Raw genomic sequence first — 16,007 nt, 5'->3', positions numbered from 1 at the left:
ATTTTTTTAGTTTGTTAATCATTAATTTACTGAGGCCTGATTCCTGAATTCTCGAGTAGAGAAAGCGTCAGTGTTTTCATTTGTTTGGTATTTTTACGTATTTCTAGGCTAGGCAAAGCCTAAATGCTTAATTTAGATTATGACTTGTTTTTGTATTGTACGCGTTAGTTCTAAGTGTCAGTTCAGAATTTTGACTCACCTTTGCTTTCATGTCGTTCGTGCGAGTTTTAGTATTTTTTTTTTGTTTTTTTTTTTGTTAGGACCGCTTCTGTGCTTTAAAAATGTGGTGCTCGTTTTGCCGAGCGCATTTATACAGCACTAAGGGGGGGGGGGGGCTATTTCTTTATGCGGTGACAGTTGTCGGGTTTAATTCCGTACTTTTGCAAGGTGGCGCCCAGGCGCAAAGATTAGCGGCGCTCAGCCTTTGCGTCACGGCTTTCGGGGGCAAAATTAAGTCATCTTCGGCAACCTTGTTATTTGCCAACCTGCTTGCATTACGGTTAAGAATCGCTTACAAAGCAATTCTGATTTGATCATAACCCTCACGCATTGACAATTAAAGATAAAAAAAAGAAAAGGTCCGTATTTCGAATTCACTCTCCGATACGTGTCTCGTGTTGTTCGGGAATTTTTTTGTTGTTGTTTTGTTTTGTTTTTGTTTAGCGTAGCCAGATCTCGGAAAATGCTTTGTTCGATGATTTTGGTCTGGCGGTTTGAAGAGCATTCGGAGGGTGCTTGCTTTGGCCGGAGTGGTTTGGCGTTGTTAATTCTCGGTCGTTCCAGTGGACATTATCAGGACCGAGCAGCATAAAAGACCACCGGCGGGAAAAGCGGCAGAGCCGATACCTCCAAACCATCCTAGACGTCGCTCAACCGGCGCATCCAATCTTCCGAGCTGCGTCGGACAGCTCGACCTCTGGATGCATTGTCTGGCGGCGGGGGTGCTGTTGTGCCATAGCACCTGCCTTCATCGCCACCCGTCCCTCTCGGTCCTGCCGACTAGTCGCCAACGGGACGCGGCGACACAATGCGACGCGGGTGCCTCAGCAACCGCCCCGTCTGGATCCTGTCAACGAGTCGCCAAGGGGATGCGACGACAGAATACGGCGCGGGGGGACCTCGGCAACTGCCCCGTCTGTGTCCTGCCGACGTGCAAGCAGCCCCGGCCATCATCGCCACCCGTCCCTCGGGGTCCTGTCGACGAGTCGCCAGGGGGACGCGACGACACAATGCGACGCGAGTGACGTCAGCAACCGTCCCCTCTTCCTCCTGTCGACGAGGAGCCGCCGCCAAGGGGATTTAAGTTGGAACCGGCCCATTGTTAAGCCAGAGAGTCACCACCGGCCGCCCCGTCGGTCTGGTGCGCTCTTACTGCTTTGACCAGCTATCACCAGCTAAGGGCAGCTATTACCAGCTATTACCTGCCATTCCTGCTCTATCTGTACATATTTGTACATATTGTATAAAGCTTTCGTCTCATCTTCGCCTGCTTCAAGACTCAGTCTCTCGTCCCGGACCCCGAGTCACAATACTGCCGAACGCTCCGAGCTTCTTCAGCTTCTACGCAAATTCAGAGATTCCTTCGATGTGTCTCAGCCGCAATTGGGCCGAACGTCGGAAGTGCAGCAATACATTTACACCGGCTTGCACCAGCCGTTGCGTCAACGACCGTACCGCGTCTCCGCCGACGAGCGTCGCGTCATCAACGACCAAGTCGATGATATGCTACGCCGTGGCGTTATCCAACCATCTCAGAGTCCCTGGGCATCTCCTGTCGTTCTCGTTCGCAAGAAGGACGGGTCTATTTGCTTTTTAGCTGAATACCGTCGATTAAATAAGGTCACGCGCAAGGACGTCTACCATTTGCCGCGCATCGACGTCACCTTTGGCAGCCTTCAGGGCACAGAATTCTTTTCGTCCCTAGATTTGCGTCGTGGCTACTGGCAGGTTCCCATGGCTGAAGCCGATCGCCAGAAAAGGGTATTTATTACACCTGACGGCCTATACGAATTTAATGTGATGCCTTTTGGACCTGCAACGTTTGAACGACTCATGGACAATACGCTGCTGTGGCCTCAAGTGGTGTATCTGTCGTTGATACCTCGACAATGTCGTGGTTTTCTCGCCCGAATTTCCGACCCACCTACTTCACCTTAGCCATGTCTTAACGTGTCTCACCAACGCTGGCCTGGAACTCAACCTTAAAAAGTGCCGCTTCGCCGCGCGGGAGCTGACCATTTTAGGCCACACCATGTCCAAGCACGGCATTCTACCGGCCCCTGCGAAACTTCGTGCAGTCGCTGAGTTCCAGAAGGCTGCTAACGTCAAAGAACTTCGCAGTTTTAGGGGCCTGTGCTCATATTTTCTGCGCTTTGTACGGAATTTCGCATCGATCATGTTGCCCTTGACCCAGCTCCTACGCGGTGGCGCGGACCTCTCCTCCTGGTCCCCTGCATTCGACGTCGCGTTTGCCACACTGCGTCGTCTTCTTACCTCTCCACTTATTCTTTGCCATTTCGACCCGACAGCTTCAACTGAAGTACATACAGACGCCAGCGGGGTTGGTCTTGGCGCCGTCCTCGCACAACGAAAGCCCGGCTACTCCGAATACGTGGTCGCCTATGCGAGTCGTACGCTGACAGAAGCAGAGGCCAATCACAGCTTCACTAAAAAGGAGTGTTTGGATCTAGTATGGGCGCTTGGCAAGTTCCGCCCATACTTATACGGCCACCCATTTGACCTAGTCATGGATCACCATGCGCTTTGTTGGCTTGCCTCGTTGAAAGATCCATCTGGCCGCTTAGCACGCTGGGCACTCCGAATCCAGGAGTACGATATTCGCGTCGTCTACCACTGCGGACGCAAGCTCACTGCCGTAGAGGCCCTGTCCCGTTCACCTCTACCTCCAGACTCGGCCTGCGGAACCACTTGCGCACATCCCCTGTCATCTCTTAACTTTGACTCGATTGGCTCCGAACAACGCCGTGACCCGTGGATCGTTTCTCTTTTCCCCTATTTCTCTGGATCATCGACCACCTCTGTATCCTGATCCTTCCGACGCCAAGCTGTTCATTTTGCCATTCGTGATCAGCTGCTTCACCGACGTAACTACGCTCCTGAAGGCCGTAGATGGCTACTGGTAATTCCCCGCAGCTTAAGATGCCAAATCTGCGCCTCTTTTCACGACGATCTGCAATGTGGCCACGCCGGGTTATTTAAGACTTACGAACATTTTCGCCATCGCCACTACTGGCTGGGAATGTCCACTTTCTTACGAAAATTTGTTAAGTGCTGCCCTGACTGTCACCGTCGCTAATTAGCACCTGTACGCGCGTCTGGCGCCTTGCAGCCGCTTCCGTGCCCTGCCAAACCGCATTGACCGCGTCGGCATTGACCTCTTCAGCCCACTTCTCATGACACAGGATGGCAATCGGTGGATCATAGTTGCTGTGGACCATTTGACACGCTACGCCGAAACTGCTGCTCTACCGACTGCTACTGCGCGGGATATAGACTCTTTCGTCCTACATCACTTCATCCTTCCACATGGTGCACCTCGAGAACTCCTCAGTGACAGAGGTCGCGCCTTCCTCTCCGAAGTCGTTAAAGCTCTGCTTTCGGAATGTCACATTACTCATCGAACGAGCATGGCATACCATCCGCAAACTAAAGGGCACAGAACGGTTTAACCGCACTCCAGTGTTGCCAGGTTTGGCTAATATAGCCAAATTGGGCGACAGAAAAAAAATTTTGGCGTCGACTTCGACAAATTGGTTTTGTGGCTATATTTGGGCTACTGAAAATCTGCGACTTGGCTTTGTTTGGGCTATAAGGGACGCCCTAATTAACGCTCCAGAGGGGCTCTGATCGAGTAGAAACATATCTCGAAGGCTATGTCTTAGCTCATTGAGCAGGCGGCGCGCCTGTGCGTGTGTGCGTGCGCAAAATGCCCTCCGCCCCCTCTCTCCCTCCATTCTCTGCGCCGTTGCCCGAGCCGGTGGCTTTGATCTGTGATGTACTAAAGCTTACATCGCGCTGCACCGTGAGACACCCGATCCCCGGGCATCGGGATGAGCCTGGGAGCAGAGGGTTTTTCACAGTACACTGTACCAACATCGCTATGCTCGGAGAGCGAAAAAAAATCGGTCGGGCGATCGTGGCGCCGACATGAAAGAAGCACGGGTAGGTGACACGCTCCAGTGTGTTCACGGCCATGGCTTCTTGGTGAACTATCGCTCCGGACACAGCTTTCGACCTGCTTCATGTTTCTCACGGTAAGCTTTACTGCCTGCGAGATGAGTTTTTGTTTGCGCTTACATTGGAGGTTCATTTCCATAGGTGAGACTTAAGACCGAATCCTCATCGGAGAGGAGAATCGAACCATGCGAAAGTGGGCCAAGTATGCAATAAAGTATAAAAAGCAATGGGAGCAAGACCCGAGCCCAAAGTAGGTCCTGGTGCGTTTACTTATACATGGTTTGTCTGTAACGTGACAGATGCAGGTACTTATTGTGCTAATATCGAAACAAGTTTGCCGCGATGCCATCAGTGCGCCACGTCACATGAACATCACCCAGCGTGTTAGCTTAGCAGGTGAGGTGTCGCGCTGCTGGCTCGAGGATGGGGGTTGAAGCCCCGGCCACGGCGGCTGCATTTCGATCGAGGCTAAAGGATGAAACACCCGTGGACTTAGATTTACGTGCACAACAAAGAACACCAGGTGGTCAAAATTAATCCGGACTCGCCCACTGCTTCATGCCTCCCAATTATATCGTGGTTTTGGCACGTAAAACTCCAGTAATTATTATTAATAGTATATATCAACATGGTTTGCTTTTTGACAGTAACCGGTTTTCACAGGATTACCACTGTTATCAATTTGTCGTTTGCCTTTGCTTTTTGCCATTTCGAGCGAGTTACGTTCAGAACGTGGTCGTCGCCGCAAACGACTGCGCGCTTCTTATACTTGTGTGCCGTTTTGCGCAGCAACCGTTTAAAGTTTCGCTTACACCGATTGAGTCAGCGAGTGGCATCTGTTGTCTCTCACTTCTTTTTAACGCTTGTTCTTGGTGTGCTGGAGACCTAAGACGGCGGGCAGGTTGATGTAAATCGAAACTGCATAGAGTGTGTCCCAGGTAACCCGGGCCAATCTAATTAACGAGAAAACAAGATAGGACGATGAGACGAATAACGCGAGATATCACAGCGCATACACTGGTTTTAGCTCATAAAAAAGAAGCCGTGGGCGCGTCACCGTCGCAGATCTCTGGACAGCTGAAGTTTTTCTACGCCGTAGGCGGATGTCGTATGTGAGAGCTCAATAATGCTGAACATTATTTTGCGTTCACGTCAGCTAAAAGGCAGAGTTCCTAGTTAGTAATACTGTATATAACTAGGAATAATAACTTAGTACTATCATAAAAGCACTATGATTTCGCCTTCTGCAGCGATTCGCTGCAAGCGTGATGTAGACCGTCACAGCGGCAAGGACATTTGATTACCACGGGTTGTACAAAAAAGGATTGCGTTGTTGAATGTGAAAATTTATGTAAAAATAAAACTGCAAAAAATGGCTATATTTGGCTACGAAACGTTTCGCTCTCTTTTTCTGTTTGGCTACATTTGGGCGACAATTTCTCCAACTTTGGGCTACGCCCCCTCGTCCAACCTGGCAACACTGCCGCACTCTCGCTGATATGCTCGCGATGTACGTGGCATCTGATCATAGTAACTGGGACCGCGTACTTCCTTTTGTAACGTTCGCATACAACACCGCGATACAAGATACTACGGAATTTCACCTTTCTTCCTCCTATATGGACGGGATTCTTTGCATACCATCGACACTCTCCTTCCATACCATCCTGACGCTTCCGAGTGCCCACCTGTGTACGAAGCTGCCCGACAGGCCGAAGAGTGCCGCCAGCTCGCGCGCACCTTTACATCACAAGAACAACAGCGCCAGAAGGAAGACCGCGCCGACTCACTTCCAAATCCCACGTGTGCCCCAGGGTCTCTTGTATGGCTGGCTGTTCCTTGCCAAACTACTCGGCTTTCCTCGAAAGCAGTGGTCGTGGGCCACGACTCGATGATTGTGAAAAATTACTTGGGACTCCCAATGCCTCACGACGCGGAATTACTGGCAGTAATGCTTGCCATAACGGAAATGACACATACATCTAACACGATCACAATCCGAACAGTCAGTCAAGGCGCTTGCAGAGACATTCAAAATGATGACCTCCCTTACCACATACGCACAAAGCTCCACGTGTACATGCATGCTCACCCCCATCTACGCGTACGTATACAATGGGTTCCAGACCATCAAGGATTGCGAGGAAATGTAAGAGCACACCAGCTCGCCCGCGCAGAAAATCGGGAACCTCCTATCCTTTGGCCTGTTGAAGATACTTACAACCCCGGAAAAGAGCAGAAGATGCAGGGGAAAGAAATGGCACATATTTTGAAGTCTCGCAGGAAAGCATCGACAATTATCAACACACCATCCTACACGCATTCGAGAGAGGACGCCTCAATCATACGAAAAGCACAAATACACACATTGCTCACACCACACTATACGCATTATATTAACAGGGACCCAGGCTTCTCCACTTGTAAACAGTGCGGAGCCTATCCATCAAATAAACACATCTTGTGGGAGTGCCCTGCAATCGCCATGTGCAAAAACACCATACTTTCCAAATTACCACACAACCAGCGTCCTGGCAGCTGGGAGGAGTGGGCCACTACCCCACGAAGATTTCAAAAACTTTGGTGGCCGCTTCTGGTGCAGCGCGTCAAGAACGTGCCTGCCCAGGAGGCATGAGCCTACCAGGAGGCCCGGACATGGGTTCCTGCTAATAATAGTTCGGTGCTAATAAATGTTATTGCTGTCTGGAAACTCATCCCGAAGTACGAAGGGCCTTACCGTGTTTTGGAGCGAACGTCCCCGGTGAATTTTCTCATCAAGCCACTTTCTCTATCTGACGACATGCGCCGGCGTGGATGTGACCTCGTCCACGTGGCGCGTCTCAAGTTCTACCTTGACCCTCTGCCTCCAACCTCCTAGGTCGCCAGGATGGCTCTTTTTCTGCGGGGGCGCGCTTCCGTCCAGCGGCATCGCCAACGCTCGGCCCACTCTGCTCGCGCTGCTTGTCGCTGGTGTCTTTGGAGACGGTGCCCACGCTGCCTCGCCGTTCCTTGTACTCGTAGCGTCCTTGACGGACACCACCATAAACCTCTTCTCAACACAAATTAAATGTGGTAGAATTTTAATACATAGTATATGCAGACCGGACGGCTTGGTGCCACCGCCACTCGCCCCGAGACGGCCGACATAACAACAACTGAAATTTCGGACCCCTTACATCCCGCTGTTTGATTATATGGACCTCACCAGCAAGACGCCGTGCTAAATCATTGCCGCGTCGAGCAGACAGAACTATGTTTGTGCTATGATACTTCGCCGGCTCTTCCTCGAAAGCAAAACTAGTGAAGCCAAGTCAATGGAGAAGTCGGCGATCGCGCCTAAAATGCGGTACAATCTAGATGCTACATTCCGTTCTTAGTGCTTAGCATAAATAACAGTGTTAAGAAGGCGTGTAACATACAGGGCATTTTTTTAGCTGCGTTATTGTTTGTAAAAATGCATATGACAAATAACACAATTCTAACCCTTGAGTTAAAAATCTCGATGAGGCGGTCATTACTCGTACAAGAAATCTTTAATTACCGCGGTTAGACTCATAATATTTTAACCAAGTACTTAACGGCGCATATTTCAATCTACGAATTGTGGCTAGTGAGTTTGTTGCAAGAGATATCGACTTAGAACAAATTCTGAGGTTGGTACCAGTTTCAAGATATGAGCCGTCAAGCAATTCGTAGCTCGAAATATGTGCCGTAAAATAATTAATTAAAAAAATGTTGTCGCAGTTTCCCTAAAAGGCAAAGCATCAATTGCGATAGCAAATTTGTAGAGAGCTATACAGAGTAATGATATTATCTTTATCAGCTGTATAAACTTGGACATGCAGCAGCACCGGCAACACGCAGAACTGTTGTCGACGCCGTCGGCGTTTTGCACGCGTTCGCTCAAAATGCGTGCGGCGTTGGTGACTGTTGCCGGAGCCTCTGATATAAATAGGCACTTGGTGCCGCAGCTAAACGTCGCCTCCCTTCCCTACCCCTCCCCCACGGCCTCTCGCGCGTCGGAAGAAGGTGCGTTTGCTCTACATATATGGTGATTGTAAAGGAGGAAAGAGACGCCTACTTCTGCAGCCCTTAAGAGAGCACGGCGCAGAACGCACGTTTGTTCTCCGCCGTGCGTTCACTCCCCGTGAAAGCGCGCGCCCCTCGCGCCCTTTCACTCGCACATGCAGCGTTCGGCGGCGCGCGGCGACGATTTCATCTACATTGACGTCATACGGAACCTCACGGCGACGGCGACGGCGACGCCGAAGGCAGAAATCTGCTTTAGAGTGTCCATATAATTGCTATCGCAATAAAATAGAATTAGTGTAAATATTACCGGGAAAAGAAGTAGCAAATATATTTACACTGTCCTTACAAGAATAGCACTGGCTGACAAGATCATAGTTAGCTCGCGAAGTGCAGAACGTCGTCTTCTTCAGGTGATCTCAAAACATCTTCTTCGTCGGTCTGTCACATGACCACCAGCGGCTGAAGCACCGACCCGGTGTTGGCTAGGAGGCGGTCGAATGATACGGCTTAAGACGCGCGACGCGGACTACGTCGGCACGAGATTGAGCCACGGTGGAGTCAAGAGGGGCGATTTCGTAATTAACGTCGGTTACTTGACACAAGACGCGGTAAGGGCCAGAGTAGCGTGAAAGCAACTTCTCCGAGAGGCCGACGCGTCGCAACGGTGACCAAAGGAGAACCAGGGCGCCCGGTGTGTAGTGGGCGTCACGATGGCGGGTGTCATATAAGCGCCGCTGATTTTCCTGCGAGTCCACCAGTCGACGTCGGGCAATCTGGCGTGCCTTTTGTGCCTTGAGTATGGCTTCGAGGGCGTATACTGATGCGAAATTCAGGCTATTAGGTAGAAGGTTGTCGAAAGGTAGCGTTAGAGTCGCGGCCAAACAAGAGGTAGAATGGAGAGAAGCCTGCGTTATCGTGGCGAGACGAATTATGGGCAGAAGTTACGAACGCTAATGCAACGTCCCAGTCGCGATGGTCAGCGACATACATGGGCAGAATGTCAGTGTAGGTTTGGTTGAGACGCTCGGTTAGACCATTTGTGTCTGGATGGTAAGCAGTAGTAAGTTTGCGTTTAGTCGCGCACGAGTGTAGAATGTCATTAACAACTTTAGAAAGAAAGTAGCGGCCTCGGTCGGTGAGGAGCTGTCGAGGGGCACCGTGGTGAAGGATAACGTTTTCTAGTAGGAAATCGGCGACATCGGTTGCACAGCATGTCGGAAGAGGCCGTGTGATTGCGCATCGGGTGGCGTAGTATGTTACTATAGCAGTCCAATTATTTCCCTAAACAGCCGTAGGAAAAGGGTCTAAAAGATCAATGCCTACACGGAAGAATGGTTCGGATCGTACGTCAAGTGACTGAAGGCGGCCAACAGGGAGTTTGGTCGGCTTTTTTCGTCGTTGACTTAGGTCACACGCAGTGATATAACGGCAGACGTCACGGTGAAGACCAGGCCAAAAGAAGCGCCGACGAACGCGGTCACAAGTCCGTGAAACGCCAAGGTGACCGGCAGTCGGCACATTATGAAGCTGCACGAGAACAGTCCGGCGCAGATGCGTAGGGACAACTAAGAGTCGATCAGGGCCGTCAGGGTGTATGTTGGAGCGGTACAATATGCCATCGTGAAGTTCAAACATACGAAGGATAGGGTCGGGCGTCGTTGAAGTCAGTCGGTGAATAAGGTCATTTAAGAAGTCGTCCAGGTGTTGTTGAGCTCCGATATCGTGAAAAGCACTCAACGAGAACGGTGACAGTAATGCCGGCCATAGAAACGTCAGGTGGGTAGACAGGTTGGCGCAACAAGCAGTCCGCACCTTGATGTAACCGGCCGGTCTTGTATACAAATGGTAGTTGTATTCTTTAAGGCGCAGAGCCCAGCGGCCAAGGCGCCCAGAAGGATCTTTCAAGGAAGAAAGCCAACACAGAGCGTGGTGGTCAGTGATGACTGTGAATTGCCGGCCGTACAAACAGGGGCGGAATTTTCCCACTGCCCAAACGAGAGCCAGACACTCGCGCTCAGTGATAGAATATTTGCGCTCAGCAGAGGAAAGAAGGCGGCTGGCGTAACCAATAACACGTTCTTGTCCTTGTTCTTTCTCGGCCAGGATAGCTCCAATACCGTGGCCGCTGGCATCGGTACGGACTTCTGTTGGAGCTGATGCATCAAAGTGAGCGAGAATTGGAGGGGAAGTAAGCAGCCGGATCAGCTCAGTCAAAGCACCAGCTTGCTCACGGCCCCAAATGAAGGCAGCGTCTTTCTTGAAGAGCTGAGTAAGAGGGCGTGCAACGACCGTAAAACTGCGAACAAACCGGCGAAAGTAGGAGCAGAGGCCCAAGAAGCTGCGAACGACCTGGCCGCACGTTGGCACGAGAAAGTCCTTTACTGCCCAGATTTTATCTTGATCAGGGCACAGACCAGAAGAATCGAGATGTCCGAGCACGGAAATTTCATGACGACCGAAGTGGCATTTGGATGAATTGAGTTGTAACCCCGCCCGACGAAAAACAGATAGGACCGTCGATAGGCGTTCGAGGTGCGTCGCAAAAGTCGGAGAAAAAACGATCACATCGTCCAAGTAACAGAGGCAGATGGACCACTTTAAACCATGTACGAGGGCGTCCATCATTCGTTCAAATGTGGTCGGGGCTTTACATAACCCGAAAGGCATCATTTTGAACTGATAAAGGCCATAGGAATAATAAAAGCCGTTTTCTCATGGTCCATGTCATCGACGGCAATTTGCCAGAACCCAGAGCGTAGGTCTATGGACGAAAAATACTGTGCTCCATGGAGGCAATGAGTGGTAGCGGATAGACGTCCTTCTAGGTTACCTTGTTTAGGTGCCGATAATCTACGCAAAATTGTCAACTATTGTCCTTTTTCTTAACTAGTACAACAGGGGGTGCCCATGGACTGCAAGAAGGTTCAATGATGTTACGAGAAATCACCTTATCAACTTCGTGTTGGATGACGTCTCGCTCAGTATGAGAGACGCGGTAGGGTCGCCGATGGATTGGGCTCACATCCATGGTGTTAATGCGATGTTTGGCAACAGATGTTTGTCCTAGAAGACGGTCTCCAACATCCAACATCCCAGTACGAGGCCAGGAGGCAACGTAGTTCATGGGTACACTGGGGCGGAAGGTCGGGCGCAATCATTTTCGTTAAAGCATTCAAGTCTGAAGGGGCACGAGGCACAACTCAAGAGTTGCACAAGAGGAGTTGTCAGCACTTAAAGCCGAAATGTGGTAGTCTCGGGCAGGCGTGATTTGCGCAAGTGATATGCCGCGCGGGAGAACTTGTGCACAAGGTCCAAAGTTCACTAGCGGAAGACAGGACGTGTTGTCCGTAATGGTAATGAGGGTGTGAGGAAACTCGACGTTATGCGAGAGAAAAACATCCGGATTAGGGGATACGATGTAGTCACCGTCTAGAATGGGCGGAACGGGTGAAATACCCATGTAGGTAACGGCAAGGTGAGTGAGGCGAATATGCTCTGTGGAACATAGCCGGATCGGAGCACTATCGTGGTATCGGGGGGAGGGGGGGGGTCATTAGCAACAATATGCTACTTGTTCAGTTTCATTTCATTTTATTTATTTACTCTGAGGGCCGTTTGGCGTTACAGAGAGGAGTAGATAATATGCATATTAATGAAGCTGATCGTATACAGCAGACTTGAAGGCTTCGGGTACTGCGATGAACACGACGGAGGCAGGAAGGTGGTTCCTGTATCGTATCTTGCGCAGCGTGCGCCTCGTGTCAAACCCGACCCCTCAAGATATGGTTGTGCGGCGAGGGTACGCACCCTTTCTCGTTCTGCTCGGCATATAAAGGCCGCACAATAAAGATACGAGTTTCTTCACATCACACTCCCGTGTCATGCATGAAGCGTTCGCCAAACCGATACATGGTGTCAGAAGTGGCTAGCCAAACCCACGACCTCACCGGAGGAACGCGACGACAGAACAGCCATGGACTTCCTCAAGCCACCAGACCCGCTGCGTCTGTCGGGAGACACCAACAAGAACTGGAAGCTGTTCATTCAGAGGCTTGAGATTTTCTTGACCGTATCCGACCCCCCTGCAAAACCCCGATCGAGCAAAACGAAGGCAGCTTTACTCCTGAGTGTTGCCGGCGAAGAAGCACTCGAAGTCTTCAACACCTTCACGTTTGCAGAGGACGAGAGCAAGGAAGACTATGCTACGATTGTGAAGAAGTTCGAGGAATACTGCGCTACACAGTACAGTGAAGTACATGAGCGCTACGTCTTTCGGAACATGAGTCAAGCCCCCGGTGAGCCATTTGAACACTTCCTACGGGATTTGAAACCGCAGGCACGTGAGTGCAACTTTGGCGCACCAACAGATTCCATGATCCGGGATCAACTCGTTTTTGGGCTAAGCGATGATAAAACCCGCGAAAAGCTGCTCATTGACAACAAATTAACCTTAGATAAGGCAGAGCAAGCTTGCAAGGCAGCGGAGGCAACGGCGGCTCACCGAGGAATATGGCAAAACCAGAAAAATCAAGTAAACACTGTGCGCAAGACTAGGCAGGGTCAAGGCAACTGTACATGCCTCAAGTGCGGACGCACGCACGCTAAAAGAAATTGCCCTGCATACGGCCAGACATGCCGACGGTGCCAACGAAAAAATCACTTTGTCGTATGTTGCAGAAGCGCAGCGCAAGTTGACGAGGTAGAAGACCATGGAGACGACTTTGAAGTGCTGAATGTGTCCGTAAGAAGGTGGACTAGTCAACGTGACTGGGTGGTTCAGGTGCAAGTCGAAAACGTCGCAGTTACACTGAAGATTGACACGGGATCGCAAGCAAATTTGTTGCCTTTTGGAGTGTTCAGCAGGATGCATCCGAAGCCAGCACTGAAGCCCAGCCGCGCAGTACTTCGCTCGTATGGAGGTGGAGTAATCAAACACGCAGGGCTGACTCGCCTAGAAGTGACAGTGGACGACCACACCACTGCACTCGACTTCTTCGTGGTGCACAAAGGACAGGCCATCCTGGGCTTAAACGCAAGTGAGCAACTCGGGCTGATGCCTCGCATACACGCAGTGTCTCGTTCAAGCTAGGAAGAAATTGTCAACGAATTCCGTCACCTCTTCACCGGTACGGGTTGCGTCAAACGCGCCTACAAGATGGTCCTCAACAAGGGAACCGTACCAGTGGTCAAACCAACTCGACGTGTACCCCTGACTCTCCAGAAACCACTTAAGGAAGAACTAGAGCGCATGGAACGGGCCCACATCATCACAAAAGTCAATGAACCGACAGACTGGGTGAGTCCACTTGTAATTGCTCGTAAAAAAGACTGGAAGCTACGCATTTTCATAGACCCAAGAAAACTAAATCAATGCCTGAAACGAGAGCACTACGAGATGCCTAGGAGTGAGGACATAGAAGCTGAGTTGTCTGGCGCGATGCTGTTCTCCCGCTTAGATGTCAACTAGGGATTCCATCAAATACCGCTCGATGAGGAGACTTCTAAAACTTGCACGTTCTCAACGCCGTTCGGCCGGTACCGCTTCCTGAGATTACCATTCGGTATAGCATCCGCATCAGAGGTGTTTCAGAAAACTTTAACAGAGATTTTTGATGGTCTTCTGGGCGTTCGAGTCTACGTCGACGACGTTCTTATCTGGGGCCCAACTCGGCAAGAACATGACGCGCGCCTAAGATCTGCGCTACAAGCAGCCGAACAAGCGGGCTTAACTTTTAACCAGGCCAAATGCACCATCAGCGTAGAAGAGATAGAGTATCTTGGCGATGTGATCAGCAAGGACGGCATCAGACCAAGCCCCTCGCTGATAAAATGCATGCTGGAGACACCCGCGCCGGAGGAGAAATCGGCAGTACAGAGAATGCTAGGAGTCGCCAATTATTTCGGCAAGTACCTCCCGTCACTAGCAGAACGTACAACGCTCTTGCGAAGCCTCCTGAAGCGAGACACAATGTTTGAATGGACTGTAAACCACGCGACTGAGTGGCAGCAACTATGCACCGACCTCAGCAGGCAGCCCGTACTTTCCGTTTTTGACGCCACTAAGGTGACAAAAGTATCGTGCGATGCATCGCAGAATGGAATCGGAGCGGCGCTGCTCCAGTGCAACAATGAGATATGGAAGCCGGTTGCGTATGCCTCACGAGTGCTAACTGAAGCCGAGCAGCGCTATTCGCAAATTGAGAAAGAAGCGTTGGCTATCGTTTATGGCTGCGAACGCTCTCACCACTTTGTGTATGGCCGAAAAGTCATTGTAGAGACTGATCATCACCCTTTGCTGGCTATCGCTCAGAAACCAATTGGTGAAATGCCGCCCCGGCTGCAAAGATTCTTTTTGAGAATGATGCGCTATGACACGGAAATGCGGTTCGTTCCAGGAAAACAGCTGCTACTGGCCGACATGCTGTCACGGGCTCCCACCTCAAGTCGTGCCGGTGACGTCAGCAGCGATGACGTGGAAGTGCACGCGGTGAGTGTCGTTTCATCCCTCGTCAGCAATGAAACATGGGAACAGCTGGCCTCAGAAACGAGTCGAGATGCATACCTGAAAGGGGTGCTGAACAATTTAGAACACGGGCTACCCATTGAGGGTCCGCTGAGGCCGTTCTCTTCGGAGCTGGCGCAGGTACGAGGTGTGCTGTTGAAAGGCTGCAAAGCAATCATTCCCAGTAGTTTGAGAAGGGACACCTTCGACAAACTTCACCAAGGGCACATGGGCATCAACAAATGCAAAGAAAGGGCAAGACGGATTGTCTTCTGGCCTGGCATTAACGCTGACATTGCAGCATTCGTGCAGAAATGTGTTACTTGCAGGAAGTATGCATACATGCAACCACAAGAATCTTTGCTGATGCGCCCTGTGCCTAAACAGCCGTGGCATAAAGTTGGCATCGATAACTTTGAGTACGGCGGACGGTCGTACCTCAGCGTATACGATGCCCTGTCAAATTTTCCAGAGGTGCAAGAGCTACGAGACACATCGGCGAGCACGGTTATTCAGGCAACCAGCGCCATATTTTCTAGGTATGGCATACCATTGGAAGTCCAGACAGATAATGGCCCTCAATTCTCATGTCTTGACTTCAGGTCCGTTGCAAAGGCATAAGACTTTCGGCACGTCACATCTAATGCAGGATTTCCGCAATCGAATCGTTTGGCCGAAAAAGGCGTTCAGGTTATCAAGAGAATTCTAAAAAAACGCATGATGCAAAGCAAGACTTCTGGCTTGGTCTCCTTGCTTACAGGACAACACCACTAGAGTGCGGACAGGGCCCAGCGGAGATATTACAAGGCAGAAGATTACGCAACACCTTGCCGGACGTGGGGACTGGACCGGACCACGCCATCATGAAGCGCTCCCAGACCAATCGCCCCGGAGGACTGCTGCCGCCGCTCGAAACAGGGGCCACGGTTCGTCTGCGTTCAAAAGGGGCCTGGACAAGCAAAGCTAAAGTTCTCAGATCGTCCGGACACCCCAGGTCCTACGACGTCACGACAGAGCAGGGGCGGCTCCTGCGACGGAATCGTAGACACCTGCTGCTAACCAGCGAGACCTTCAGCCCTGACCTTCCTGAAGGCAACGAGGATGAAGCGCAGTCTACAACGGCAAAAGAGGGGCCAATGACCTTGCCCTTGCCGGGGTCCAGTGATGCGGCGCCTAGCACGGGCATAGACGCATCACCAATTCTATGAAGATCACAGCGACAGCGCAAGGCACCTAAACGCCTAGCTTATAACGAAAACTTTGTTCAGTGCCGTGA

The 16,007-nt window shown here is 51.0% G+C and overlaps 1 protein-coding gene across 2 annotated transcripts in view; it reads left to right on the top strand.

Annotated features, from left to right (window-relative positions):
- The window catches only part of LOC125942923 (uncharacterized), a 56,606-nt gene extending 40,621 nt beyond the window's left edge, over positions 1-15,985 (top strand). The window contains exons 2-3 of one of the 2 annotated variants that reach the window (XM_049661177.1): positions 14,625-14,716; positions 15,492-15,985. In XM_049661177.1, the coding sequence (XP_049517134.1) occupies positions 14,625-14,716; positions 15,492-15,698 (299 nt within the window). In that variant the 3' untranslated portion in view covers positions 15,699-15,985. Of the gene's footprint in view, positions 1-14,517; positions 14,717-15,491 lie in introns of those variants that run through there. The other variant, XM_049661176.1, reaches the window with a different exon arrangement.
- Positions 15,986-16,007: the final 22 nt, after the last annotated feature.

This window comes from Dermacentor silvarum, chromosome 2, assembly GCF_013339745.2.
Source record: "Dermacentor silvarum isolate Dsil-2018 chromosome 2, BIME_Dsil_1.4, whole genome shotgun sequence".
NCBI classification, from domain to species: domain Eukaryota; kingdom Metazoa; phylum Arthropoda; class Arachnida; order Ixodida; family Ixodidae; genus Dermacentor; species Dermacentor silvarum.
Note: the sequence above shows the minus strand (reverse complement) of the source record. Positions and strands in the feature narration are given on the sequence as shown.